The following is a 27,451-nucleotide window of genomic DNA, read 5'->3' as shown; positions in this document are numbered from 1 at the left end:
CTGGGGGATAAAAGCCAAAGTACGGTCAAGGCAGTCAGCAGGTACGGCTTATGGGTTTGGCTCTCAAGGCTTGGCATCCCGTGGGAGGGTGCCTCTCAAGCATCCTGCCTGCGCATAGGATTGCTCACATTGTGGGCATTTCTCTTGCCTGTTATCTCCAGAAACCAAGTGATAATGTTTGGGTAGAGATAGGGAGATGCCCGAGGCAGACTGGATGTTCGCAGGTCCTGCTGGTCTCTTCAAACATCATCCACCAGCTCACTCAGGGGCAGATAGGGAGCATCTTTCCTTGGCTTGCTGGCATAAAATAAATGAAGTCCCTTTTCCTCTCCTCAGTCCACCCTATCCAGGAGCCCTCTGTCATCCATTCTGAGCCTCCTGGGGAGAAAACGGTGATGACAAGTGGCTCTACTCACCCCAGGGGCTGAGACAAATTACAGATCCTTCCTCTAGTAGCTCTTTCCTGGGGCTTTCGGTGGTCTTGTGATGGATACTCCTTAGATTCCTGCAGGTCACAGTGCCTAGAGTATTCATGCCCTATCTCAAAATCCTACTCTGAATTGTTGAGGGAAGTTTTCCCTCTTCTGGGCTCCTCTCCAAGATCTCACACGGGCCACCCTCATTAACTGGCTGCAGACAGGTGGTGCTGGGAGGTGAATTATAGGCCTTCACAGCCAGATGTGGCTGAACAAACTATCCTCATTGGACATGGCCATACAATTGCTAGCTTTTGGGGGATGTGCATAAGTCATTGTGACCAGACTTAAAATATGAGGATGGTAGACAATTTTTGCCTTAGGTTTAAGATAGCCCCTGAGAATATTTCTTTTTGTTTAAGCCATTGGTTAGACTATATATGCCATTGTTTAGAAAAGGGAAGCAGTTTCTGGCTGCTTGGGAAACTTAGAAAAAATGTTTTAAAAAAGAGTAATCATGTGGAGTTTGTTTCCTCTGTATTAAAATTTTTTTAGGAATTTGACAAACTAGGCAATTGAATACTGAACAAAAATGTGGAGACAAAGCTCTTGTTTTGGACAAAAAGGAAAAGATGAGTACCAAAAATCATCCTATGTCTCAAGATGGCCACCAACTCTCCAGCAAGACCAAAATCTAGAATAACTGGTAGATCCATGGTCAAAGACTGGAGTGAAGGCCCCTGTCTTTCCAAGTCAAAATGAAAATGGGGTTTTCTATGAAAACTCAGTACTTTGGTGGAGTTCAAGGACTTTCTCGGATTGCTTGGATGAAAGGATAGTTTCTAGAGCCTTGAGATTTGTCCTTCCTACTTAAATGCTATCCCCTCGAGTTCAGGATCACCAAAGCAAGGTCTCAGTGACAGGCTGAGCTTTACATGTTAGACATTATTTGCCAGAAAGGCAAATGAAGTCTTGTCTGGAGAATACATTGCTGTGTGTGGGCTGCAGGGAGCAGGTGCATTCCACACAGCTGTCGAAGATCACGACCTCTCTTTGTATGAGGATGGCCATCAACTTATGATTCTGTTTAAAAAACCTCTAAGCTCTCTGAAGCCAAGGACTGTGCCCTCATCTATCTCTGCCATCCTTCTTCTGAGTGTGGGTATACTTGGTGTTTAGTGAAAGTCTGCTAAATATAGAAGTACATGAACCACAGGGATGAACTAGTGAGTGGAACTATTATTTTTGCCTAGCAAGTATAAGACAGCTCTCTCCAACCATATGAAGCCACATCACAAACACAAAAAGAATTCAGGAGCCAGGCGTGGTGGTCCATGCTTGTAATCCCAGTACTTGGGAGGCTGAGGTAGGAGGATCGCAAGTTTGCAGATAACCTTAGCTACTTAGTGAGACCTTCCGCAACTTAGTGAGACCCTGTTTCAAAATAAAGAATAAAAAATGGGGCTGGAGATGTAGCTCAGAGGTAGAATGTCTTAGGTTTCAATCCTCAGTACCGCAAAATACATAAATAAATAAATAAATAAATAAATAAATCAAGCGCATCTACTTTTAGGTTTGAGAAGTAGCATCAGAGCTGCTATAATTTGGACCTTAAATGTTCTCCAAAGGGTCCATGTTTTAAAGGCTTAGTTGGTCCCCAGGTCTCCCCCTTGTCTCTACTGGGGGTGGTGGAACCTTTGGGATGTAGGGTCCAACTTGAAGATTCTTAGGTCACTGGGAATGGGCACTTGGAAGGGGACTGTGGGACTTCGGTCTCTTCTTCTCTTTGTATTCTGGCCAAGAGGTGAGCAGTTCTGTCCCTCTTGTGTCCCCACCATAATGTGCTGCCTCGCCATGGGCCCAAAGCTACAGGGTCAACAGACCATCGACTGAAGCCTCCAAAACTATCAGCCCAAATACACCTTTTCTCCTTATAAGTTGATTATCTCAGGTATTTGTTATAGTGACAACACAAGGGCCCTGGCCACTCACCTGGTCAGCCAAGGATGTGGAAAGCATTCCCATGAGCTCCCTCTCTGCTGTCAGCCTCCACATCTGCTCCCATTTCATCTTTCTCAGCTTGTCCAGCAGCAGTAGAATCACCCCTGGGCAACAAGAGCATAGGAGAGAGGAGAACACAACATGAGAGAGCCAGCCATGCCTCCACAGCACAGTACAGCCACAGCGAAAATTTGCAACAGAGAGAAGAGGCCTTGTCACCACTACAGATAAGTTTTCCCTCCAGAGAGGCTTCACTATGAGGAGTTCACATCTGGTAGATGAACACCGGTATGCTCAACCCTGGGCTATGTCAGGTACTTGGTATGAGGCTAAAGGATCTCTTTGAAATATGCTTATCGCATGGGAAAGTAACACAGACCTCCAAGAGCTGTTGCAGATATGGTGAGATGGGTAAATGGGCTCAGCCTCCTTGTACAGACAGTTGCTGATGGCTGCACCTTATGCCTCCCAACTACACACACAGATGTGGTTAAAATAATAAAGTTATCACAATAGTAACAGTGATAATAATAAGACAGAGCCTAGCTCATTTCTTACAAGCATTAGATTCTCCCCTTGTTTTTCCCTGGAGATATGACACCCTTACTTAATATAGCTGACACATGGTATTTGTACAATACATACCACCTATCTTACAGACAAAAAGCAGCTCCCCCATGGTTTTATTCTGACTACATCTTTGCTAATTTGCTTAACAATTACCAACAAGCCATGTAGGCCTGGCTCAGTGTGCCAGATGTCAAGAGGGTCTATGGCTTATCCACAACCAGCACCTGTCTTAACTTTCAGAAAGGGGGTAAGGTAGGGCTGACTCTCAGTGTTTAATATAAGCTCCAGAAGCCTTTGAGTTCATATGAAACCAACAATATCGCTTGGGTCTTTCTTCTTGCCACCTTTATATGGCTAATTTTTATAAAAGGAAGCCTGGGCAAATTGGAGATGGTGTCGGGAGGAAAATTTATATTATATGCTCTTTTGTACTTTTAAAGATGTTAAGACAACTTAATATATTGTCCAGGCCAAAAATAATTAAAATCTAAAATGGACTGTATGTTGTGGCTTAACCGAGTGGTTAGAAGCAGCTGTCTGCCACCAAGTCAATCCGAATGTCCAGAGAAAGCTCAGAGCTACGAAGAGCTCTGTAGGTTACCACAGTCAACATGGTAGATGGACTCATTAAGCCCCCAAGATCCCATATCAGCCCTCCACAGGATGCTCAGCTTGCAAAATGGCCACTACAGGAAACTGCCGGAGGTTGGAAATGAGCTTAGTTGATATCAGCACACCCGTTTCTAAGATTGTAAGAGCAAATCTGTTTCCCCAAATCAGACACAAATGTTGACTCTAAAACCTTTGATTTAATCCAGTGGAACGTATTTGAAGAATAAAGAATATGCACCATTGAGTAAAGGGTGTTTTGCAGACAGAGTTGTAATAAAATGTATTTTATGTATAGGAAGAATAGGATTAAACACAGAAACCTGAATTTGTAAGTAAGAGGGAAGACTATATTTCATATTTCTTTGAGTGTTTTGCACAAACTATTTCCATTAATACTTCCAGGATCTACATGAGATATATTTTATTATTCTTATTTAATTGGTGGGAAATAGTGGTTAACTCAGATGCTTCTCTGGTTCACAGTTCAGCAGTAGCTAGATCAGATTCAAACTCAGATCTGCCTAACTCCAAAGCAGTGCCTCTTGTATTTCTCCATACAACCCTGGAGCCCACAATGTCCCTCTTAAAGCCCAGGGTCTTTGAAAGGACTTCTTTTTTTTTTTTTTTTTTTTTTTTTTTTTGGTGGTACTGGGAATGGAACCCAGGGGCCCTCTACCTCTGGGCTACACTCTCAGACCTAGTTTATATTTTATTTGGAGACAGGGTCTCTTAAGCCAGCGGAGGCTGGCTTCGAACCTGCACGATCCTCCTGTCTCAGCCTCCCAAGCGCGGGGATTACAAGCTTGCGCCACCACACCCGGCTGGGACTTCTTTTTTTAACTCTCAATTTCTACATGTGTAAAATGAGAATTCTACTTGCCACCGCGGCTCGGAGACCTGGCACCGCCTCTTGTAGTAGACTCCTATGTTTAACCATGAGAGTTTCGGAGGGAAAGCAGGATTACTTGATAGACAGCATGTACCAATTTCTGTGGTGTAAATACTTCCTCAGTTTGGGTCACTTCAAGTTAGCAATGTGATGTCACAGAACAGAGTTGGGAAGAAATGCAGACAACTGGCCCTCTTGTAGCTTGCAAGCCAGCTCCAGCATATTACTGAACGGTTTCAGAAACAATATGGAGACACTTTCAGAAACAATAAAGTTCACCACTAGTCTGTTATTTGATTGCTTCTTTTGCTGAAAAAGGAAAGAAACATTTGCAAGTGAAAATGAGATAATATGGTGAAATTAAGTCAGTGGAGGTTGATTAAAAATACACTTTAGATCAGCAAAATACTGTTTAAAAAAGAGGGACGGGGGCTGGGTTGTAGTAGAGAGGTAGGAATGCCCCTATGTTCAGTCCGCAGTGCAAAAAAAAAAAAAAAAGACAAAAATAAAAACTTGTATTCAAATGTGTGAAAGATAATTGCACTTAATTTTATTGCAAAGACAAATTCTAATTAGGTTGCATTGATGCTCTAATACACAGAAAAAATGGGGAAGGGGTTTGAGAGCTAAAAATAGTAGTGAAAGGTCTTAATGCATGTTTTGAAGCCTGTACTGAAGCCCATGGTACATCCATCGGTCTCTGGAGACCAAGCTGAGGATTGGGGCTTTGAAGTAGAGCTGAACCTTGGGAGTCTAAGTGACTGCTGTAATTCAGCACTATTTACCAGGCTACTTGGGAAGGAGGCAGGGTCAAGGACTGAGGACTCCAGGCAGAAATATAAGACCATCCTCCCAGGTGCCCAACCTTTAATTTCCTGTGATTTTTGACTTCATTTTTAAAAATTATACATTACTTCAAACCAAGAAAAAAAATACAGAAACTAATTAAAAAAATACCCACACCCCAGTATAATCACATTTGCTGTTAAAAAAAAATTGGACAGATTAATCAAAAGCTCTTCTTCCATCTCATTCTAGAAACTTTCAGCCCCAGGGGTAACCAGTGTCCTGCAGTGGTCATGTTTCATGTCTGTGCCTGGTTTTATATTTTTATTTTATATTTTATATTTTTATTCTCTATTCATTTGATAACTATTTTGTGGTGCTCTTCGGGTGTTCCATTTTGCAAATTTCCTATTCTGATTTACTTTTCCTCCCACTGTTATGTCTTCAAGATTTAACCGTGTTAGTATTTCAATATCTAGTTCATTCACTACAATTACTTCATTTTATAAATATACCGCAACTTATATTTATGTATTCCCCTACTGAAGGCTATTTTGGTTGCATCCTATGTTTCTGCTATTTATAAATAGTGTTGCAATAAACATCCAAATCCCAAATCATATCTCACTGGGCGCAGCCATGAGCCCTTAGCCAGGAAACCCCTTCCCAAGCCGAACAAGGACTGTATCTGCTGATGGAACATGTCTCGAAACATCTTCAACTTCTCCATCTCCCTTCTTCTTTACAGTCAGGACACTGCTGAGACTCATAGATTCTACACTTCAGATGGCTCTGACTTTTCTTACCCATTCATTCAAAAGTTATTTATTGAACATCTACTCCATGATAACTGATGGAAATAGAACTAACAACTCCACTAAATGAAAACAGGCTTCCTAATCTCACGGTACTTATGATGAAACAACTTAGTTCAGCATGTGTTTGCTGGAGAGGTAGCATTCGCTCTTTGCCAGGAATACAAAGCTGAGGGAGTCCATGACTCTGACAGCATCACGATCCCATGTGATAACTGCATACACTGAGGATGCCCCCAGCTTATGAATGACCTCAGAGGTGGAGGCCTAGTTCTGAGCGCAGATCTGGTCAGGCAGGCAAGGGCAGGCTAAAGGGAGTGTATGAGAAAACAACAGGGACAAAGGACAGAGGTAGTGCAGCTGGACTGTGTTGTACAGGATTTAGAGAGTGTGCTGGCAAGGTGGTTTCAATAAAATGTTACGGGGCAACTGCCAGAATACAAGTCCATACAGGAGGCAGGGGGTGATCAGAGACAGTCCTGAGTTGATGTAAAACAGCAATTTCCAACCATCTTCACATTATTTCCTATATGTAAGACAATGTTTTTATGACCACTGGATGGTTAGGACAGATCCAGGGGTCCCAGCTCTTCCCTCCAGGCACCCAAGTGCACCGAGTGCTTTGGTACACATCACCTATGGGTGGCACACTAGTTGGAAAATCCTGCTGAAGACACCTGAGAGTTAGTGAAGAATTTCGAGGGAGGGCATAACAGTGGCTAAATCTGTTTCAGTAATATCATAATATGTCTCCAGCAGCTCAGGCTGGTCTAAGGAACTAGAGCCCCCTGGTTACAAGCAGGCCCATCGGAGTCTTGCAACAAGCTAGCGTTCTTCCATGCAGTAGTTTGCTCCTTCCAGAAGAACTGGCATCATGACACACAGGAATTGAGGGTTGCAGGCCCCACACGCAGGCTGCCTTCGACCTGACAAGCTGACCACCAGGGATCTTGCCTGGACTTTACTCACAGGCCCTGCCTTTAGAAGGTATTTCTTCTGTAATTCATTTAAGGGACTTTAATTTTTTTTCTGAGTGATTCCTATGGTTGTATTCATTAACTAGGGAAAGGACACGTAGTGAAACAGAGTCCTTGTCCTTAAGGACCAAAGCCAACCAGGGTAACTAAGAAAATGCAAAGCCCTGTGACCCATGGGAGGTGGTAGAAGAGACAAGGAAACATAGAAGCAGAGACAATGGCCCTGTATATGTATGTGCATGGATGGCGGTGGTAGGGTAAGAATTATGGAAAAGCTTCCTGGAATTAATGATGGATAAACACAAACCTAAGGATGAAGAAGATTATCTAGTTGGGAGACAGGAGTCAATGTCAATGCAGCCCGATACCTGCTCCCCACAGGGCAGTGGTTTCCCTAGAATGGGCTGTCTGCAGGCTATGAGGTAGCAAATACTTCCCACCACACTGGAACAGCAGACCTTAAAAGGTAATGATCTATTTCTACCTCTTCTCCCAAAAAAAGAACATTAAAAAGAGGCTGCGTAAAGTCGTCTAGCCAAAACATTGGCCTTTGCTCATAAGCCTACAATTAGCCACATGTTATCCATGTAAGAAATATCCTTACAGCTTTGCACTGATGCCACAGAATGAGTCTTGGGGACACAGGTGATGCTGGAGCGGCCCCAGAAGGAGAGGCTGAACGAAAAGCCATCCCTGCAGTGACTTGGAAAGCAGAGTTCTGCTGTGATCACTCCCTGACAAAGGGACAACTGAAAAAGCCCCTGGGATTCTGAGCCTCAGTCCCTTATCTGTGACATAGGGACGATTGTACATGAACTCCAAGATGATTCAGAGGACTGAAACAATTATCTACCAAAGTAACGGTTACAGTAGGAACAGGACCCTTTAATGCTTAAGTGAAAAATCTGAATTGGTAATTAATGTCCATACCTAGTAATTCCCAAGCGACTTAATTCACAGATCATTTTAAGAAACTTCAGAATCCCCTGTGCACGTGCGATGCACTGGAGATGTGACGCATCTGTCATATTTTGACATATTTCCAGGCCCTTGTCCCTCTGGGGCTTCTGACAATAGTCAGCTCATGGTGTCACAAGCTGAATGAGCAGGTCCCCTGGGGTTATTCCAAGTGGAAGCTAGGAGGGACAACTATAGAAAGACAAAGAGTAACAATAAGGAAAAGAAAGTCCACTGACGGAAAAATTAGGTACTCGAATTATGTTCTTAAGCAGCTAAGGAGTCTGCTTAGGGTGAGAAATAAAATCACATGGATGGAAGCTTATAAGAAAATCTGTCTGTTTCTTCAAAGGTTAGAAGCTTGTGCCCAGGTAGTAAAAGATCTGAAAAAAGAGCTTTTTCTGGGAGAACTAAGCCCCTTAAAAGAGCCGTACAGCAATGTTTTCAAAGGAAACACAACTCCAACTATTTATTGACCTCTCTCTATGGTGCTGGGGAGATATCCTAACTAACGATTGTGAATGTCTTTCGAAATACAAAGTGGTAGCTGGGTACGATGGTGCATACTTTTAATGTTAGTTCTTAGGAAGCTGAAACAGGAAGATCATAGGTTTAAGGACAGTCTCAGCCAAGTAGTGAGACTCTCAGCAACCTAGCAAGACTGTGTCAAAACAAACAAACCATCAAACAAAAGAACTGGGGGTATAGGTTGAAGGTAAAATGTTATTGAGTTCATTCCCCAGTACTACACACACACACACACACACACACACACACACACACACACAATATGAAGTGGTACATAAAAGCTTTAAGTTACAGAAACTAAACTTTTTCATTAACGTGACCAAATATCACTCACCAAACTTGTATAATTCCCACTAGAATTAATACAGATGACATGCATGTGTGCCAAGGGGCACCCAAGCTTTTTAATAAAAATGCTCCCACTGAAAACTGAACCATTTCAAGCTGAAACAACACTGACTCAGCTTGGAACTGCATGCCCCAAGTCAGATGTTGACATCACTTTTCTGCAGCCAGGAGGAAGGTAATGCCAAAAAGTTGGACTTTGGCCTTTGTTTGGCATTTGCTGCTGCTGATCTGCCTGTGTCCATATTTATCACCAGGGTCTGGGAGAGCAGAGCCAGCCCTTTGCCCCAGAGTGCAGAGCGCCTGGAACTGACAGGGCCTCTTGGTGGAGCTGGCTGGGATGCAAGGGGCCAGCGGGCCGTTACCTACAGCTGTTGTGCTGGGAGCACAGAGACCAACATCAAATAAATGAAAAAATGAACACATTAAAAATCAAAGGCTTCTCTTGTGAACATCTGGTCCAGTGGTAGACTGCTTCATCTGTGCACTGGAGGGCAATCGCCCCCCCCCCATATTGATACGTAGCAATAGCTTGGCAGCTGAGATGGCAGAGAAAGGGAGGTTGTGTCTGTGCAGGGAGGAGAGAGAAAAATGCTTTCGAGAATTTTTTTTTTGTACAAACCAGTACTAATTTGTGCCAGTGCAAGTGGGAGAAGACAGGCTCAAAGTGGTGACAGTGATGATAATAACTGCCACCCACCGTGCCACTACTGTCCACTTGAGACCACTAGTGTGTTCATGTGACCTCCCGTGCTTGTGACAAACCTTCAAGGGAGATGGAATTACTCCCATTTTACTGAGGAAGAAACTAAAGCTCGCACATCCTTAAGTGGCAAAATTGATCTCACTTTGCGACTTGTGGTTTTTCGACAATGCTGCTTCTTGTGTGCTTGTATGTGCACTCGTGTGTAAACGTGCTCATAACTAGGTATGAGGAGGCCCAGTTGAATCCGTGGACCAAAGCCAAAATATGGGAGTAGCTCTTGGAGGAAAACAGAGTAAAGTTTGGGAAGACTTGTGAAGACCACAGGTCATTCAAAAGTGCCCCTGTAGATGCCTGGAAGGAGGGGAGGCATCCACAAGCCAGGAAAGAGAGGACTTCCCTGGGGACAGTCTCACGTGAAGAGCAAGTCCTGCTGACCACAGGGCCACACCTTCTATGAGTGACTGTGGGTAACTGTCTGGAGCTGAGATTTAAACCAGCATACTCAGAATTCACACGTGCCAACTCCCCCCACCCCCAGCATGTTGGGGAGTCTCTTCTTTCTGCATCTGAGCTCACTCAGGGACTTTTTGGTATTTGTAGGATTATCTCTTGCAGACAAGCAGAGGCTTTAAGACTTCCTTAGCAAAGGGAAGACCTTAAGCTCATATTAGAAAAGACTGGTTAAGAGGCAATCTGCCTGCTTTTATGCTTGAGTCAAGAAGGTTTAGTTGGCCGGGTGTGGTGGCACATAATTGTAAACCCAGCATTTGGGAGGCTGTGACAGGAGGATCGTGGTTCACGGACAGTCTTAGCTGCTACTTATTGAGGCCCTTTGCAAGTGCATTAGACCCTGTTTCAAAATAAAGAATAAAATATAGGGCTGAGAGTGTAGCTCAGAACTAGAATGCCTGGGCTCCATCTCCAGTACCATAAAATAAAAGAAGGTTTAGTTGATTCAGATCACGTGCTTCCTTGATTCAAGGGGAGAAACTGAGGTCCAAAGTGGCCACGTGAATCCTACAGCACAGGTTCAGAGTAGGGTTCTGATTAAACCTTTTATTCCTAAACTCAGATTTGGCATTCTGTAAGATGCTGGTAGATGTTTGTGGGAAACATGGTTAAATAAGTGAGAGAGAAAAAAAAAAGAGATTGGGAGGGTAAATAAGACTAAGGGGTATTTGACATAACTATGTGCACAGCAAATCTCAAAAGTGGTTATTCACTATCTGCCTGCCACCCCGCAGGGGAAGCTGGCAGGATGTTGGGTCTCCCTTCACTGTGAGAACCCACTGGCTTCTCCTTGCATCTCCTCAGCTCCATCTCTACTGCAGTGGCCACCACCTGAGGATGAGGGTTTGTCCCTAGTCCTCTACGGTTCTTGTGAGCCAGAGCGACCGTAGGTGGGCCCTGGGGTGGACCGTGTGGGAAGCTCTGAGGGCAGGCAGCTCTTGCCCTGCAGATGTTTATGAAAGTGACTCTCACAGTCTCCTCTTTCTTCCCTTCTGCTCTGCAGCATGGAGTGCCCTTTTCATGCACGACCCAATACGAGGGCAAGTTTATTAAAAACCATTTCATTTAAAATCCCCAGCTGCTTTTACCTGGGACTCACTTTTGGTCATATAAACTAAAAGGTTCTCGAGTCTGCATTTGCTGTTTTAATCTTTCCTTCCTGAAAGCTCTTTTATCAGTATGAGAGAAAAAGAGGGAGAAAATGGGACTCCTTCCACCTGAAACCCGGTCCTGACTTTTCAGGGCATTTTGATAGCGTGGATAAGAAGTGAAAGGTCTGCATGAACCTTGTGAGAGGCGGTCATGCCTTTACTCATTTGCTCACTCAATAAAGATTTACTGAGTGGTTTCTCCAAGTCGGACACCAGGGATAGAGAAGACCCAATGGCTCCTGCCCTTGAGGGGTGGAAGGTGCTGTGGATGCTCAAGTAGAGAGGTGTTCCCCAGGCAGACAAAGTGGTTTCATGGAAGGTGGTGTGGGTGGAACTCATGTCATGGGAGGGGTCCTTTAAGAGAATATCCCTACACACCTTATCTTGTTAGGCAGGACATTTTTGGCCAAGACTATGACAGATGGGGCTAGGGACATAAAGAGCTTGGTGGCTAACACCTTTCAATCAGATTTGCAGAGTACGTTTATTTATTTATTTATTTATTTATTTATTCATTTATTTATTTATTTATTATCAGCAAATATTTTGCCAGAGGAGACAATACGTTCTGAAAAGAGCAGAGGTCATGGTGAATTTTTACAAAGTGAACTGAAGATTGTAATGAGAAATCCAGACTCAAACCAAAAGATTGTTAACAGACCAGAAGTCCCTCTTGTTTCCTATTTTCTCTCTGGCTTCCACATAGGAGAGAAAACACACAACCCTTGACTTTCTGAAACTGGCTGATCTCATTTAGAATAATATCCTCGACTTCCATCCATTTTCCTGCAAATGACATAATTTTGTTCTTTATGGCTGAGTAAAACTCAATGGTGTGTGTATATAGGAAATTTTCTTAAGCCATTCATCTGTTGATAGACACCTAGGTTGGTTCCATAATTTGGTTATGTGAATTGTGCTGCAATAAATGTGTGTATGCATGTGACATTATAGTATTCTAACTTTAATTCTTTGGAAAAGATATAGAGGAGTATAGCTGGGTCATACGGTAGTTCCAACTTTAGTCTGTGTGTGTGTGTGTGTGTGTGTGTGTGTGTGTGTGTGCATGTGTGGTATTGGGGATTGAACCCAGGATATTCTACTTTTGAGCCACATCCCCAGCCCTATTTTATGTATTTATGTTTTTTAAAATTTGACAGAGGGTCTCATTAAGTTGCGGAAGGCCTCACTAAGTTGCTAAGGTTGACCATGAACCTGCAATCTTCTTTTCTTAGCCTCCCAGATATTGAGATTACAGCCATGAACCACACTCTTGGATCCATTTCTAGAATACTGGCTGTACTAATTTACCAACCCATTGACAATATATGAAAATATATTGTCATATATATAATATATGGAAAATTTTTATTTTCCCATATCCTTGCCAGCATTTATTATTGTATATACTCTTGAAGATTGCCATTTTTGTGTGTATGTGTATTATGTACACATAGATACATATATGTATACATACATAAATACACACACACACACACACACACACACACACACACACACATACACACACACACACATTCATACTGGAGGTTGAGCCCAGAGATATTCTATCTTCAGGCTACATGCAACCAAGCCTATTTATTTATTTATTTATTTATTTATTTATTTATTTTAAGCAGAGTCTCACTAAATTACTGAGGGTGTCACTAGGTTGACGAGGGTCTTCCTAAATTGCTGAAGTTCTCCAATCTGTGATCCTCCTGTCTCAGCCTCCCAAGTTTTGGTATTACAGACTATGCCACTGCACCTGGCTCAATTGCATTTTTTTAAGAATGACTAAATCTTAGTGTCTTTTCACACATGAGTTGTGGATAGGACTCATTTGAGTATCTTCTTTAGGAAAGTGTCTGTTCAAGATTTTTGCTTCTTTTTTCTTTTGGGCTATCTGTCATTTTCTTACAGGTTTGTAGGAGTTCTTCAACCATTTCTCTGCCCACTTTTAAAACAAGGTGGGTCTCAGAGCTGACTGGAGACAAGTGACTCTGACTCTCTGGGTACAATGATGCTCCAACCAACAGTGACCCATTTCCCAAAGCTGGCTGGGCTTTCCTGGGTAGGAGGTGTTGTCACCTACTCTGCTAGCCTTTTATATTTTGGAATCACTGAGTATTAAGATAGAATAAACTTCAAGGAAAGTGGTTAAACTCATGCCCCCATCCCATTCCCATTTCCCCGAAGGAAACCGTGGCTTAGTGGCTGGTTCCAAGATAAACAACTAGCATCAAATAAACAAGGTTGAAGACTTAGCTCCCTTTAATGCAGCTCCCTTCCTCTGGGCTCTTTTAGCCTCCATATCCTCCCTCTCTCAATCTGTTCAAACTCATCTCAGTTTTCCCGAGTCTATGTAGTCTCACTTGGCAAACAAAAGGGACCATATCTGGTCAACCTTAGACTCGAGGAGATTCTACCAATAGTTGTCTTAACCAGAAGAAACTATTGAAAATGAAAAGAGTTGAGAAAAAGTGCTTTGAAGGGTTGAACTGTGTCCTTTTCAAAGACATGTGTGTTCAAGTGCTAACCACAGCATCTACACATGTAACCTTAGGTTGGAAATAGGGTCTTTGCAGACATAATCAAGTTAAAATGAGGCCTTACTGAAGATGGACCTCGACCCAATGGCTGATGTCCTTTGAAGATGAGAAGAGACAGAGACAGGGGTGAAGGGTAGACAGCCAGGAGGAGCCAGAGCATACACTGAAGTGACGTGACTAAGTTGTGTTATGCCTGGACCTACCAGAGATGCAAGAATAAGTCACGGAGACTGGCCTGGAAGGTTCAGAGAAAGTGTGGCCAGGCTAACACCCTAACTTGGTGTTTTCAGCCTCAGAACCAGGAAGAATATATTTCCACTCCCCTTTCTGAGCACCACTTTTTGGAAAAGCTACCTAGTTTGTGGTACAGTTTGAGTATCCCTTTCGAAATGCATGTGACCATAAGTGTTTTAGATTTAGGACGTTTTGGATATGGAAAATGTACACATACATAATGAACTCTCTCAGGGATGGGACCTTAAGTCTAAACACAGCTTTCCTTTGTGTTTTATAGATGCCTGATACAGATAGCCAAAAGGTAATATCATCCAATGTTTTGGCACCTGTGTTTTGATTGCATCCTGTCACCTGATGTCAGGTGTAAAATTTTCCACTTGTGATAACATGTTGCTGCTCAAAAAGCCTCACATTTGGAAGCATTTCACAGTTCAGATTTTGGATGAGTGATGCCCAACCTGTACTTTGTTTATGGTGGTCCCCAGAAGGTAACATAAGGGCCAAGACCCCAAAACCATCTTTCTTGTTCCAGAGAAATATCCAAGAGTAAGTTCATTCTTGAAAACTCCTAGATTGCCATCTCAGTCTAGACTTATCTTTCAGATTTGGACAGATTTTCAGTAATCATTAAATCTTAGAAGGTGAATAATTTTGCCTATGGTAAATGATGGCAAAAACCCAAGGCAGAAGTCAAGCTCATTGCTCTGACAGTCTTGCTCTGCTTCACACACAAAAATCCACTGGGAGATTGAGTTTCTTACAGGGCCCAATCAGAGATAAGATAGCTTCTCACAGCTGGTCTGTCAGAAAGTAGGAGACAGGAGACATTGAAGAAAGGTTTCATGGATATGCTCAGGTCACTCTAAGTACGGTGGTTGTTAAAGATGCGCCAGCATGTCTGTTTTATGAAGTTTTTGTTTGTCTGTCTGTCGTTTTCTGGATCTATAGGAGACCATATATAGAGGACCAAGATATTGGTCTATAATCACCACTGAACATAATGAAGCATAGTACGGTGCTAACAAAAGCCGGGGGGAGATTTAAAGCATAGGGTGGCACTACAGAGCCAGGAGGTGTGCCTGGTACATGTCTGAAGCCCTCTAGCCTTTATACCAGTGACTGAAAAATAACTGCAGCTCTCTAAAGAGAAGCAGATCTGTCAACCTGTTTGTTGGCATGGAAATTTAATTTTTTTTTTTTTTTACAAATAATGAAGCTGCCTCTCTCTACCCATCTGCTAGATGCTTCGCTGCACAAGATAATTCTCATTTGCCTACCAAGAGGGGCGAGGTGGCTTGGGTGGCTGAGCGATTCTGTCCATTTAGATGTGTGCTGATGCCTGGCAGGGTCATGGATGGATGGGCTGCTGAAAGGGTATCGAGCTCTCTGCAACTTGAAGCTTAAGCGAAGTGAACCCATGTGCAAGGGCGACGTCATGCACCTTTTATATTGTGCATGTTGCCCCATGTTCAAAGAAAACCAGACAGTGGAGGAATAGAAAGTAGAGTATCCACACTCCCTGCTTCCTCCTTTACTTACCCCCTGCTTATTTTGTATTTCAAAATAAAAAATAAAGCCAGGCGTGTGTGTGTGTGTGTGTGTGTGTGTGTGTGTGTGTGTAATTTATATATAATTTGCAGTACTGGGGATTGAACCCAGAGGCATTCTACCTCTGAGCTACACCCCCAGCCCTATTTTTTATTTTGTATTATTATTATTTTTTTTGGTGGGACTGGGGTTCCTGGAAGCCCTTCTACCTCCGGGCTACACTCCCAGACATATTTTTTATATTTTTATTTGGAAACAGGGTCTCTTAAGCCAGCATGGCTGGCTTTGAACCTGCGCGATCCTCCTGTCTCCACCTCCCAAGTGCGGGGATTACAAGCGTGCGCCACCACACCCGGCTTTATTTTGTATTTTGATACAGGGTCTCACAAAGTTGTGGAGAGCCTCACTAAGTAGCTGAGGCTGACTGCAAACCGTGATCCTCCTGTCGCAGCCTTCCAAGTACTGGGATCACAAGCATGCACCACCATGCCTGGCTCATCCTGTTTATGGGATGGAAAGAATGAATGTTTCCTGCACACTTTTATGTGCTGGGAGCTCCTGAGCATTATGCTGTAGATTCTCCATTATGCATTGGTAGGCCCATGCTCTGCATCTCCATGTGACTGGAGACTCACCCCTATATAATGGCCACCTGCAATCCTGGATCCCTGGTGGCTAAGCCCTAAAGTTGTAGCCACAACATAAAGGGTGGGGAAACGTGCGTTTTTCCAGGGGTGGATATTTCAAGCAAGCTGTGGCCTCTTCCACTCCAGCCTCTGCTGGGTGCCTTTTTTTCTGTGACACATGCTCTCATCAGGCTCTGGCAACACCATCTCTTCCCTCTGCTTCTTGTTATAGGCTGAATTGTGGCCTCTCAAGTTCTTAGGGGCCTCAGAGGTGTAGCTCAGAGGTAGAATGGAATCCTAACCAGCCAAACCTCAGAACAGGACTATTTGAAGATAGATATGATTAAGTTAAAACTAGGTTCTTAGCACAGACCCTAATCCAATCGGTCTGGTAAGAAGAGATTAGGATGCAGACGGGCACAGAGGAAGAGCTCCGAGGTCCCGGGGAGCAGTTGGTCATCTCAGGCCGAGGAGAGGGGCCTCAATGGTAAACCAGTCCTGCTGCATCTTGATCTTGGACTTCCAGCTTCCAGAACTAGGAGAATATATATTTCTATCATTTAAGTTACTGAGTCTGTGGTACTCTGTTCTACAATCCCTTAGCAAAGAATAATATTTCTTGGCCCAGGTCTGGTTATAGTTTTTGACTTCTGCTAGTTTCCAAGCGCCTCAGCATCTCCGTTGACACCTTTAATCCTGCCTGTCCACCCCAACAAACAGTCCCTTCATGAAACATGTTGAGCCATCTGCTTAGATCTATTTCCTGAAGGGATCCTGTTCCTTGTGTGTTATTTCAGTGAGTCCTCTGAAACTTTGTAATCGAGAAATTGGGCTGATAAAGTTCACTTTGCTCATAAGGAAACTGAGGCTCAGCCAGGTCACCCAGCTGCTGAGCGGCAGAGCTGGGATTTTAACCGCGGTCTCCCTGACTCCAGCCACACCGCATGCTGATTCTGGCAGGGCTGCAGTGGGCCGATCAAAGTGGTACATCACTGGCGAAGAGGCCCACGGGGTGGGGAGGCGCCCTGGGGCTTCACCTGGGCAACCTCAGAATCTTCTAGACTGGGCGATGGGAGGTCAACACCTGAGAGTTCAGGAAGCTGATGCGGCAGCAGAATCAGGACTTGAACACAGTGTTCTTGGAGCTGCACTGGCCACTTCTTGTTGATCCCTGATTGGTTTGAGAACACAGTCGCCCCCAAGCTCTTCACATGTATTACTCGGGGCAGCTGAGCATAAAGATTAAAAGTAAAGGTCGCTGTGTCCATCCAACGTGTCAGCTCCAGGCTGAGCAGTGGGGTGACCTTGGCCAAGTTACTTGGTAAATGTTCTGTGCTGTAGTTTTCTGTCAAATGGATTTTAATAATAACTTATAGGACTATTGAGAGGCTTAAATAACATAAAATATGGAGCGCAGCGATAACACGTAGGTTAGTCTTAATTAAATAAGGAGCGATGGTTATTACCAGGATAGGTTTTTAATAGAAAACTAGGCTCTTCCTTTTAACCTGGGGGCATGAAGTTCACTGCTTGCTCAGAGGCTGAATGCTAATCACAGAGGATGATACTGCTGACCGACATTGAGGCAGTAGCCTAGTACACGCGGGCTCTGTGCCACGCTCCCCCGTTAACTCTATTCCTTTCCCACAACCTCTAGGAAGATTGAATAATTAATGCATAAGCTAAGAGGTGAGAACCCAGATTCAAACTCAGTTTCATCTACTCCAAGGCTCATGCATTTCCCAAAGCTGGTGTCTACCAGAGGAAGCCGATCGTGACTAGGACAGGGATGAGGCTGCAATAAACCTCTACATAACGCATTCTGCCATTTTCAGAGTTACAGCTACCGTGGAGGTCTCGTGTCATCCTGGAGGCCAGCAGTATGTCTCACTGACTACCCACAGCTTCTGACATGGGGTGGGGGCACACAGTAGGTCTGCCTAACAGAAGCATGATGGCTGCATTGGTGCTGAACTGGAGTGAACTTCCAGAAAGTTGAGACCTACCAGGTGTTATTTTTTCTCCATCTCAACTAGTTCCTAGTAGAGGGGAGGCTACGAATTAATGGGAACCCCTGTTTTTCAGAGAATTGATAAGCCAGGGAAGAGTTTAACAGAAGCAGCAGACAGTGGTGTCTAGCGTTTCCTAGTGGAGCCACAGGTCCACCTCAGGCTTTGCACTTGGTAAGGTGCTGGTGCTGCTGTGTTATGAAGATCAGAGGCCTGAGCCTCAGATCAACTCGCTATCCACTACTTGTTTTCCATGTGACTTGAGATGGGTTAGCTAATTTCGGCCAAGTTTCTTTTCCACATTTGTAGAATAGTTATGATGATAATGTGTTTGCTTTTTCATTCAAACCATTATCATTCCAGAGTCTCCTAAGTGCCGGATTCTACCATAAAAAACAGAAATCCTTATCCTTGTGGAGCCTATAGGCTGAGAGAGTAAAGATAACAGACAAAGCAAAGTAGGTTAAATATACAGAATGCTGTGTGATGATAAAAATCAAGTAAGGAAGAGATGAGGGAACAGGCAGTGGTGGGGTGTGTTTAATGCGTGTTTAGCAAAAGCTTCTCTAAGGTGTTAATATTTAAGCCAGTGTCTATGGGAGAAAGTGCAGCTTACCACACCGATACTCAGGCACAATTGGCCACAAGTACAAAGGTCCTGAGGCAGCTGTGAGGTTTAAAGAAGAGGGTGATCCATGTGAAACACCATATTCCTAACAAGTGCTCAGCAAATGTTAGCTGGGACTGTTAAGAGTCCTGTGGGTATATTCAGGTCTCTATCTACTGGGAAGGAACCGCAGTGGTTGTAGGAGTGGAGGGACCCTTTGGGGTCTGATCGTGTGCTAATGACTGAGCCTATCTGTGCTCTACCAGCCGGACTTTGGCAAACCTACAGGCTGCCCCACTCATGGCAGGTGATTTCCTAGAAACCGGATTAGCCAGCAAGCATTTAGTACTGGGGGAAAGCGAAGGGAGCACTAGAGCCAGCTTTGTTGTGGAGCCAATCCTTTAAAACGAATATGCAAAATCACCCTGGTTCTAGCTTCTAGGCAAGAGTGGTCTGTGTCCTTCCTTCGATAATTTTTCCAGGATTTAATAAGGCCAAAGTCAGGGAAGCGGTGGAGCCAAACTGCTTTGTCCTTTTAAGGAGCTTTATCCAGGGCGAACTTGCTCCATAGAAAGGGATTTCCACTACTCTCAGGTGGGGGGAATAGAAATGTAGCGAAGGCTGTTCCCAAGCACCTGCCCAGGTGGTGCTCGGTCTCTCTGACCACCTGAGAGGTCTCCAAGTGGGTGGATGGAGAAAATAAAGTTCTCTGTCCTCGTGTGTGGAATTTACAGGGTGTGTGGTCATCCTGAGCTATGTTTCCTTTACTATTTTCCTTCAAAACCAATTAAAATCACTTTAAAATCAGAATTCTGAGCTTGAATTCAGCTCAGTACGCTTGTATACTTTTCTAGCACTGGCCTTGTTCTTTCTTCCCCATCCTGTATGGAGCCTCCACTGCCTGCACTCCTCAATCTTCCGGCCTTGTACCCTGAAGACTTCCCGGATGCTTCCGGCACAGCCTCCCACGCACCCTCCTTCCCTCTACCCAGATGTGGTTCAGTTGCAATATTCCTTTCACTGCCTGATGGTCATTCATTCCGTGTGTCCCCTGTGAGATGCCCGGTTCCCTTGAGATGAACGGGTGGTGTCATCTCTCCACAGTAGTGTCTATCACAGGCACAACAGATGAATTCAGAGAACGTGTACCAATGAATTGAGAAACAGAGGAATGAGTTCCAAACTGAGACATCAGCCCTGCCCCGTGGTAATGAACAGAGGCTCAATGCACTGTGGAATGGCTCATTGTAAAAAGTACTGCCACACACAGATAAGCTGGCTAAGCTCTAAGATCCTCAGGACTCCAGAGACAGGAGGCAGTTTTCTCTGGAATGGGGGTGGGGCGGGGCTTTCTCACCTTCCTGCCTTCAACCAGGACTATTGACGCCCTGCAGTCAACATTTGACCTCCTGTTAAACGTCTGCCCTTCTCCCACTTAGGGGAAAAGACGTCATGAACTTGACTGGAAGGAAGTTCTTTTTGGCTCAACTCCTCAGCCCATTTTTGGCCTCTGGGTGGAGGGTGCTAGGAAAAGCCCAGGATGGAGTCACAGAGCAAAAGAAGACATACAGATGGCCAATAAATAGATGAAAAAGTGTTCAACATCATTAACAAACAGAGAAATGCAAATCAAAACCAAGATTTCATCTAACTATAGTTAGCATGACAACACCAAGAGTAAAACAATAATAAATATGGGTGAGGCTGTGGGGGAAATCAAAACCTGGAGATGCCCAAAAACTGTGAGAAAAAAAAAAATCTACCTTCCTTTAAGTTGTGTAGTCTTTGTTCTGGAGTCACGGCCACGAGGATGCTAACCTAAGCAACCGGTTTCCTTCCTCATCCCCTCCCCCATGCCCTCCTACCTGTCTCCTGGTCTCTTTCCTCTTTTATCTGAATTTCTTTCTTGGACTCCATTTGCTCTCCAGCTTCCACGATGAGGGAGAACATACAACCCTTGACTCTCTGAGACCGGCTGATCTCACTTAGCATTATTTTCTCTACTTCCATCCATTTCTCTACAAATGACATCACTGTGTTCTCCTCCGCTGTGCACCGGCCCAGCCACAGCCACGTCCAGGGCTGCCTGGACCCCTCCACCTGTGGCCTCCCTCCCTCCTTCTTTCCAACGGTCCCTTCCCAAAGACGCATCCCACGAAGCCGCTGCTTAATAGGTGACTCCTACCACGAGGCCAGATTTTGCCTCTTAGGATTTTCTTCTATTCCCTCCACCTCCAGACCATGCCAGGATGTCCGGCTTACTATCAGACCCACGAGACAGGTTTCACAGAAGGCGGCATTTCGAGAGACCCATGTTTTGACCTGACTGCTTGCACTCTCGGTCATTTTGGGGTGCCTTTCCCTCCTTTGGGTTACAGTGGCCTCTGGCATGCCTTAAATCTTTTCTTAGTAACCTGCATTTTCAGGTGATGGGTGCAGAAGCTGGTGTACTCCAGGCGCTGTGAAGATGCATGGAGGAACAGAATGTGGGCCCTTGTTCTGACTGATCCCACAGCCAGGTGTCTGACAATTCTGCCAATTACTAGGGGAATTGAATGCGAAAGTGCATTCTTTCATCCAACGATATTGATGAAGCCCCCTACCTCATGTTAGGGCCGACTCTAAGGACCAGAGAATGCAGGGCTAAATGAGAGTGAGCGGGCTCTGATCTTGTGGACACAAGAGACGTTGGGGACCACGTCTCCTTTCCCTGTCCCTTTATTTTTTTGTATACATCTCTCCCGTTGAGAGTATAATTAGGCCTCTTGCAATTTTTCCTGTTTTCAGTGCCCAGAGAGAAGATTGTGTTTGTATATAATTAAAACGGGTGAAGGTAACCAGTATTTATTGAGCATCAATACCTGTTCTGGATCATTGGGTTTTATGTTATGTTTACAATAGTTTATTCAGTCCTTATAACAGCCTACTAACACCGTGTTATTACTCCTATTTATCAGCTGTGGAAAGGTCTGTGGCACAGACAAGATCCTAGGCCATGTATTCCAGCCTCTCCTGACCTCTCTGTTAACTGTGCTGTGCAAACTTTTTCTTAAAAGGCCAGGAACTATATATTTCTGACTTTGGAACCCAAAATGTCTCTGTCCCATCTTTTGTCATTGTAGCCTGCAAGCAGCCATAGATAAGTAAAAAAATTGAATGGCAGGACAGTGAGCCCATAGGGCTTTATTAATGGACACTAAAATTTGAATTTCATATAACTTTCATGGGCCACAAACAGATTTTTTTTACTTGTAATTTTTTTTCTCAGCTATCTAAAAATGTAAAAACCTTTCTTAGCTTCAGGATATACAAACAGGCAGCAGCCAGAGTTGGCATGTGTCAACCCCTCCTGTAAACAGTTAAATATTCATTAGGAAGATACTAAATAGACTTGAAAATGATTACGAAAATAAAATAGATGCTTCCCCTGTCTATCTGCACAGCCCCTCCACCTTGATCCTGGGCTTGTGAAAGTCAAGGGCCAGGCTTTCTATTTCTTTTGAGGTTTTCTGGGCATAGCTAAGGGTGGACCCATTTATACCGGGCTGGCCATGCAGTGGCCATGCGGTCTGTGCTTAATAAATGTGTGCTTAGTAAGCAAAGTCCACTGTGGTAGGAAAGCAACTAAGAGATGGATAATTGCCAGAGCTAAAATTTCCCTCTGCAGAAGTGGTCCCAGGGTCCTGTTAACCAGTTCAGGACCCTCCCCACCATTCTGATTCAAATACATCTGACCTACTGTGCTGAAATGTCAACTACACTCTAAAAGTAGGTGCAGCAACCACGGGTTGAGGGGGACGAGGAGGGTGGTTTAAGCATAATGGTGGATGACAGAGAACAGCTCACAATGAGCCCAAAGAAGTCAGTCCAGTCTCCCTTGCCCTGTGCTGTCACTGGCATTTTAATCTAGGTTCTATCAGCCACAAGAGAAAGCACAAAATCCAGGCAACTGAGATGGAGAGAGACCTCTAGGGCTGCATCCTGCTGGTCCTCAGTTCCCTGAGCTCTGGGAGCTTTCTTTGGTGGGGTGCATATGCATTATAATTGTTTGTAATCGTCTGTAGGTATTCCTTGAGTGAGAGGTCTGTCCAGGCTTCCGTTTGTCACTCAAGCATCCCCAGGGCCTGGTGTGGGGTGTGATATGGGATACAGCTAATACTCTGCATTTTTGCTGAGTGAATTCACCTCAATTCAAGCAGTGAGGGAGCCCAAGAGGTCCATGAGGGCTAGAACAGGGTGCAGGCAATAAAGAAGAAGCAAAGAAGGTAAAGAGGGGTGCAGGTACCAGTGGTGATGTCTGTTTAGTGGTCAAGAATCACTGGGTTGGTATTAAGACTGCTGAGGCAAGCGTCTCACTCTGCATGCTAGGAGCTTTTAACTCTCCCCACATGATGACTCCAGGATTGTCAAATTCTGTTCCAAATTCATTGGATGGCACATTATTAAGATAATCCACAGCCACAACTTGTATCCTGAGGAAGAGACTGGAAAAAATCCCCAAATCTAAGTACTTGCACTTCCAACCACACCCAAGCACTGATGGTCCAGGAGGAGACTGGAAGGTGGGTCTGAGCACTGAGTTCTGTCATTTCCTGGTTCTGCTAACTTGTAAAATCAATTAACCTCACTGAGCCTCTATCAGCGCCTCTGTAAAATGGGGATTAAGTGAGTGAATGCACACCGAAGCACAAGCCAGATCTAAGAGATTAGTACCATGAACTTAAGAGGCTTCCCAGAATCAGATGCCTCTCACCATCATAAATATGTATCCAAGGGAACCGGGCACTGATGAGTGACAGATTATTTTCTCTATGGCAGAAAGATTTAGGAGCACATCCTTCCTTCTTACCTTCTACTGCAAACTGAAACACACAGGCGCCTGGGTCATGACTCCTGTTAGTTCTCAGGATGCTAAGCACCTGAACGAATGGCAGAGAAACCTCTGTCCTTGCCTGGGCTGGTAGAGTGAGGCGGAGATATCTGCAGGAATGGCCACCTTTTGTGTTAGTGCTAGGCTAGGTGAACTTGGCCCAGGGCTTAATGCCACAAGGAGAGTTATCCAGGGCAAAGAAATGACTGCTTTGCTTGGCCACTGTTTCATGATGCATGGCTTCAGATGCCTGAGCCTTTTTGTCAGAGACCATCTGCCTCAACTGAACAGTCCAGAGCTGGCTTCCTATTAAGTAGCTGCTCTGCAAAAATATCAATTGTTCTGCAATAGACTACACACCCAGTACAAAATATACATGGGCAGCACACATACACACCCTGTGGTTTGAACATGGTTTACTTAAAAATATGTCCTTTAAATGAAAATGTGGCATGCACATACAATGACTCAGCCATAAAGGAGAACAAAACTATGCCATTTGCAGAAAAATGGATGAAACCTGAGAATATTATACTGTGGGATCAGTCAGTAGACTAGCTGAAGGGGATTAGGGAAGGGACATAGAGAGAGGAGAAGGAAGGATTGAAGAAGGAAACAATACAGATAATATTGTGTCCGCATATGAAGGCAACACCACCAATCTCACTGATGTACATGAGGAGGCAGACGTGGGGAGCAGGGTGGGATGGAGAGAGAAGCACAATGCTGTGTGCATGGGTATCTGTATCACTTTGAACCTCACTATGATGTACAATGACAACTCACCAAAAACATTACAGAAAGAAAAAAGAAAATATTATCGCTACCGTTGACTTTTACACATTTGGCATCTTTGATATGTCAAAACTTAAAATTCCCATAACATTTGCTCTAGCAGAACCACTTATAAGAATGCACTGTATATCAACACTTGCACAAGCAAACATACTTGACCAATAAGGAGGTTTATATATGGTATTATTTATAGTTGGGGGAAAATTAAAGAACAACTAAAATACCAAGAATAAATTACAGCCTGCCCATCATGTGGAGAAAGTCTGCAGTTCTGAAAGAAAGAGAAAATATACCTACGTAATACAGAAAGGTAGGCGATATTTTATTTTTGAATAAATAGGGCATATTACAACTCATAAGATGCTGATATAGAAAGAACTAGATAACTACATATTCAGAAAGAAAAAAGTCATAAAGAAACCATAAACTCTTGAAAGCACTTACTTCCAGGATATGAGGAGGAAAAGGAATTTCGGAGATTACTATAGTTTAGTAATGTGCTGGCCAGTGTTCAGCAACTGGCTCTCCAGAAGGAAGCAGTGATTGGTTTTAGTGTTTGCATATTTCCACGGTGTAAATACCCCAACCACTGAGGGATTTCTAGCTACCAGTGCAACATGGCTGAGCAGAGATGGGAAGAGGTGTACTGGACCACATCACTGCACAGTATCTCCACCACACAGAAGACGGCCATTGCCATAAGGGCACAAACACCTAAGTGGTTAGAAAGTAATGCATTTGGAGAATTGTAAAATATAAATTTTAAGTGACTTATCTAATTCTAAGTTTACCACTAAATTTCTATACTGTATGTCTTTTACAATGTGAATATGATTACTGGTAAAATTGTTTTCTTAAAGTTTTTTAAAGATGCTCTTTTGTGTCGGTATTCTAGAATCAAATCTAGAAGCTCTACTAACATCTGGCAGTCTACAATGGCAGCTTAAAGCATTTAAATCATGTATTCTGAATGGCCTACTGTGTGCTATTTTCTGAAAAAACAACACAGTTTAAGTGCCTGATATGAGCCAGAATAGGGACTTTTTAACACATATACTTTACCTATAATAATCCATGTATGACCATACTACAATTTCTTTATCCACTCCTCTGTCAATGGCCGTTTAGGTTACGTTTTCATCTTGGCTATTGTGAATGATGCTGCGATGAACATGTGGGTGCAGATCTCTCTGTGAGAGCCTGATTCTCATTTGTGTGTGTGCGTGTGTGTGTGTGTGTGTGTGTGTGTGTGTGTGTGTGTGTATTCCTGGATCACATGTAATATGAGTTGAATATAGACTGTCCTCCCCTGGACAATGTGTTGGCAATGCAAGAATGTTCAGAGGTGAAATAATTGAATCATGAGGGCTCTGATCTCATCAGGGGATAAACCCACTGATGGAGCCATAACTGGAATGGGTTTGTTGGGTGGCAAGGTAGGCAGGTGGGGCAAGATGGGAGGAGGTGGGTCACCGGGGGCATGGTCCTGGAGGGGTCTCTCTATTCCTTGCTCTCTCTCTGTTCCCAGACTCCATGATAAGAACTTCATAGTTCTGCGTCCTGCCGCTGCTGTCACCGTGGATGCTTCGAGTTAGCGCTATGGACTGAAACCTTTGAAACCACAGGCCTCAATAAATATTTCCTCCTCTATGTTGTGCTGTCAGCTCTTTAGGTATCAGCGCTGAGAACACTGACTGAAACACCATGGTAGTTCTAGTTTTAATTATTTTGAAGAGGGAGGGTTGCTGGGGATCAAACCCATGGCCTTGTGCATGCTAGGCAAGCACTCTGCCCTGAGCTATATCTTCAGCACAATTGTAATTTTAATTTTTTTGAGGAACATCCCTACTGTTCTCTATAGTGGTTACCCCATTAAACCATTATTCTCCATTCTCATTCTGCTAAGTGAAAAAAACTTCGCACAGAAGGACAAACACCGCATGATTCCACTTATATGAATTATCTAAGAAAATCAAACTCATCAAAGCAGAACAGGATGGTGATCTCCAGGAATTGGAAAGAGGGGGGAGTGGGGAATTATTTCTCAATGGGTAGGAAGTTTCTGTAATGGGTAGGAAGTTTCTGTAAGGCAACCTGAGTTATTTCTAGAACCCGGCTTTTACAAGGTAGTACCTATAGCTCACCACCACCACCAAATGCCTGGATGAGAAAGGCCGAGGGCTGTGGCGCGCTGAGGAAAGGCTGGAGACAAATTGGGCGCAGGTGGGTACCAAGCCACTAACCAAGAGAGGCTGGTGCCTGATGTCCAGATGCCAAGCAAGTGCAGCTGCTTATGTGTCACGAAGCTCTGTGGTGCCTGTGTCCTTCATCTTCTCATCACAATTATGAGGGACATGGCTTCTATCTCAGAAAAGGCACTTCCTATGGGTAAATACATATGTACCCCCAAATTCACATGCTGAAGTCCTAACCCCCAATGAATGGGATTAGTGCTCTTATATAAGGTCCTAGGGAGCCAGCTCCTCTCTTCCAGCATGGGAGGACACAGGCAGAAGGCACTACCCATGAAACAGAAACCAGACACTAAATCCACCTGGATTCTAAACTTTCTAACCTCCCAAGTTCTGAGAAATAAATTGTTTTCTATATAAGCTCTCTAGTTTGCAGCACTGTTTGACTCAGGCTTGGAGAGGCAGCTTGATGAGACCAGGGGAGCAGCCAGCAGGCACCCTGCGCTCCAGGACCATGGACAGAGCCGCTCCAGTTCATTTGGAATGCCTGCAGGTGAGGCCCAGCTAAGGTGGGGGAATTTCGGTTTTGTCTTGGGTTTTTTTGCTTTGCTTTCCTTCTTCCTATTCAACCTGCAGCAGCCTTGTGGTTTTCCTAGCCAGAAGAGTGGAAGACCATGAGGCCATAGCTACCCAGGACATAGGATGATTTATATGAAAGCTTGAGAGAAAAGTTCTCTTTGACAGGAGCTGGG

At 44.1% G+C, this 27,451-nt stretch overlaps 1 protein-coding gene across 3 annotated transcripts in view; it reads right to left on the bottom strand.

Moving 5' to 3' along the window:
* LARGE1 (LARGE xylosyl- and glucuronyltransferase 1) overlaps positions 1–27,451 on the bottom strand; it is a gene marked incomplete at both ends in the record, with an annotated part of 407,629 nt that overhangs the window by 77,813 nt on the left and 302,365 nt on the right. For all 3 annotated transcript variants that reach the window (XM_080706528.1, XM_080706526.1, XM_080706527.1), the window contains one exon: positions 2,409–2,521. In XM_080706528.1, coding sequence (XP_080562654.1) covers positions 2,409–2,521 — 113 coding nt within the window. The remainder of the gene's footprint in view (positions 1–2,408; positions 2,522–27,451) is intronic.

The sequence above is a fragment of the Muscardinus avellanarius genome (genome assembly GCF_963383645.1).
Source record: "Muscardinus avellanarius genome assembly, chromosome: 11".
Taxonomy (NCBI): domain Eukaryota; kingdom Metazoa; phylum Chordata; class Mammalia; order Rodentia; family Gliridae; genus Muscardinus; species Muscardinus avellanarius.
The sequence above is the reverse complement of the archived record's forward strand: the minus strand, read 5'-3'. Positions and strand labels throughout refer to the sequence as shown.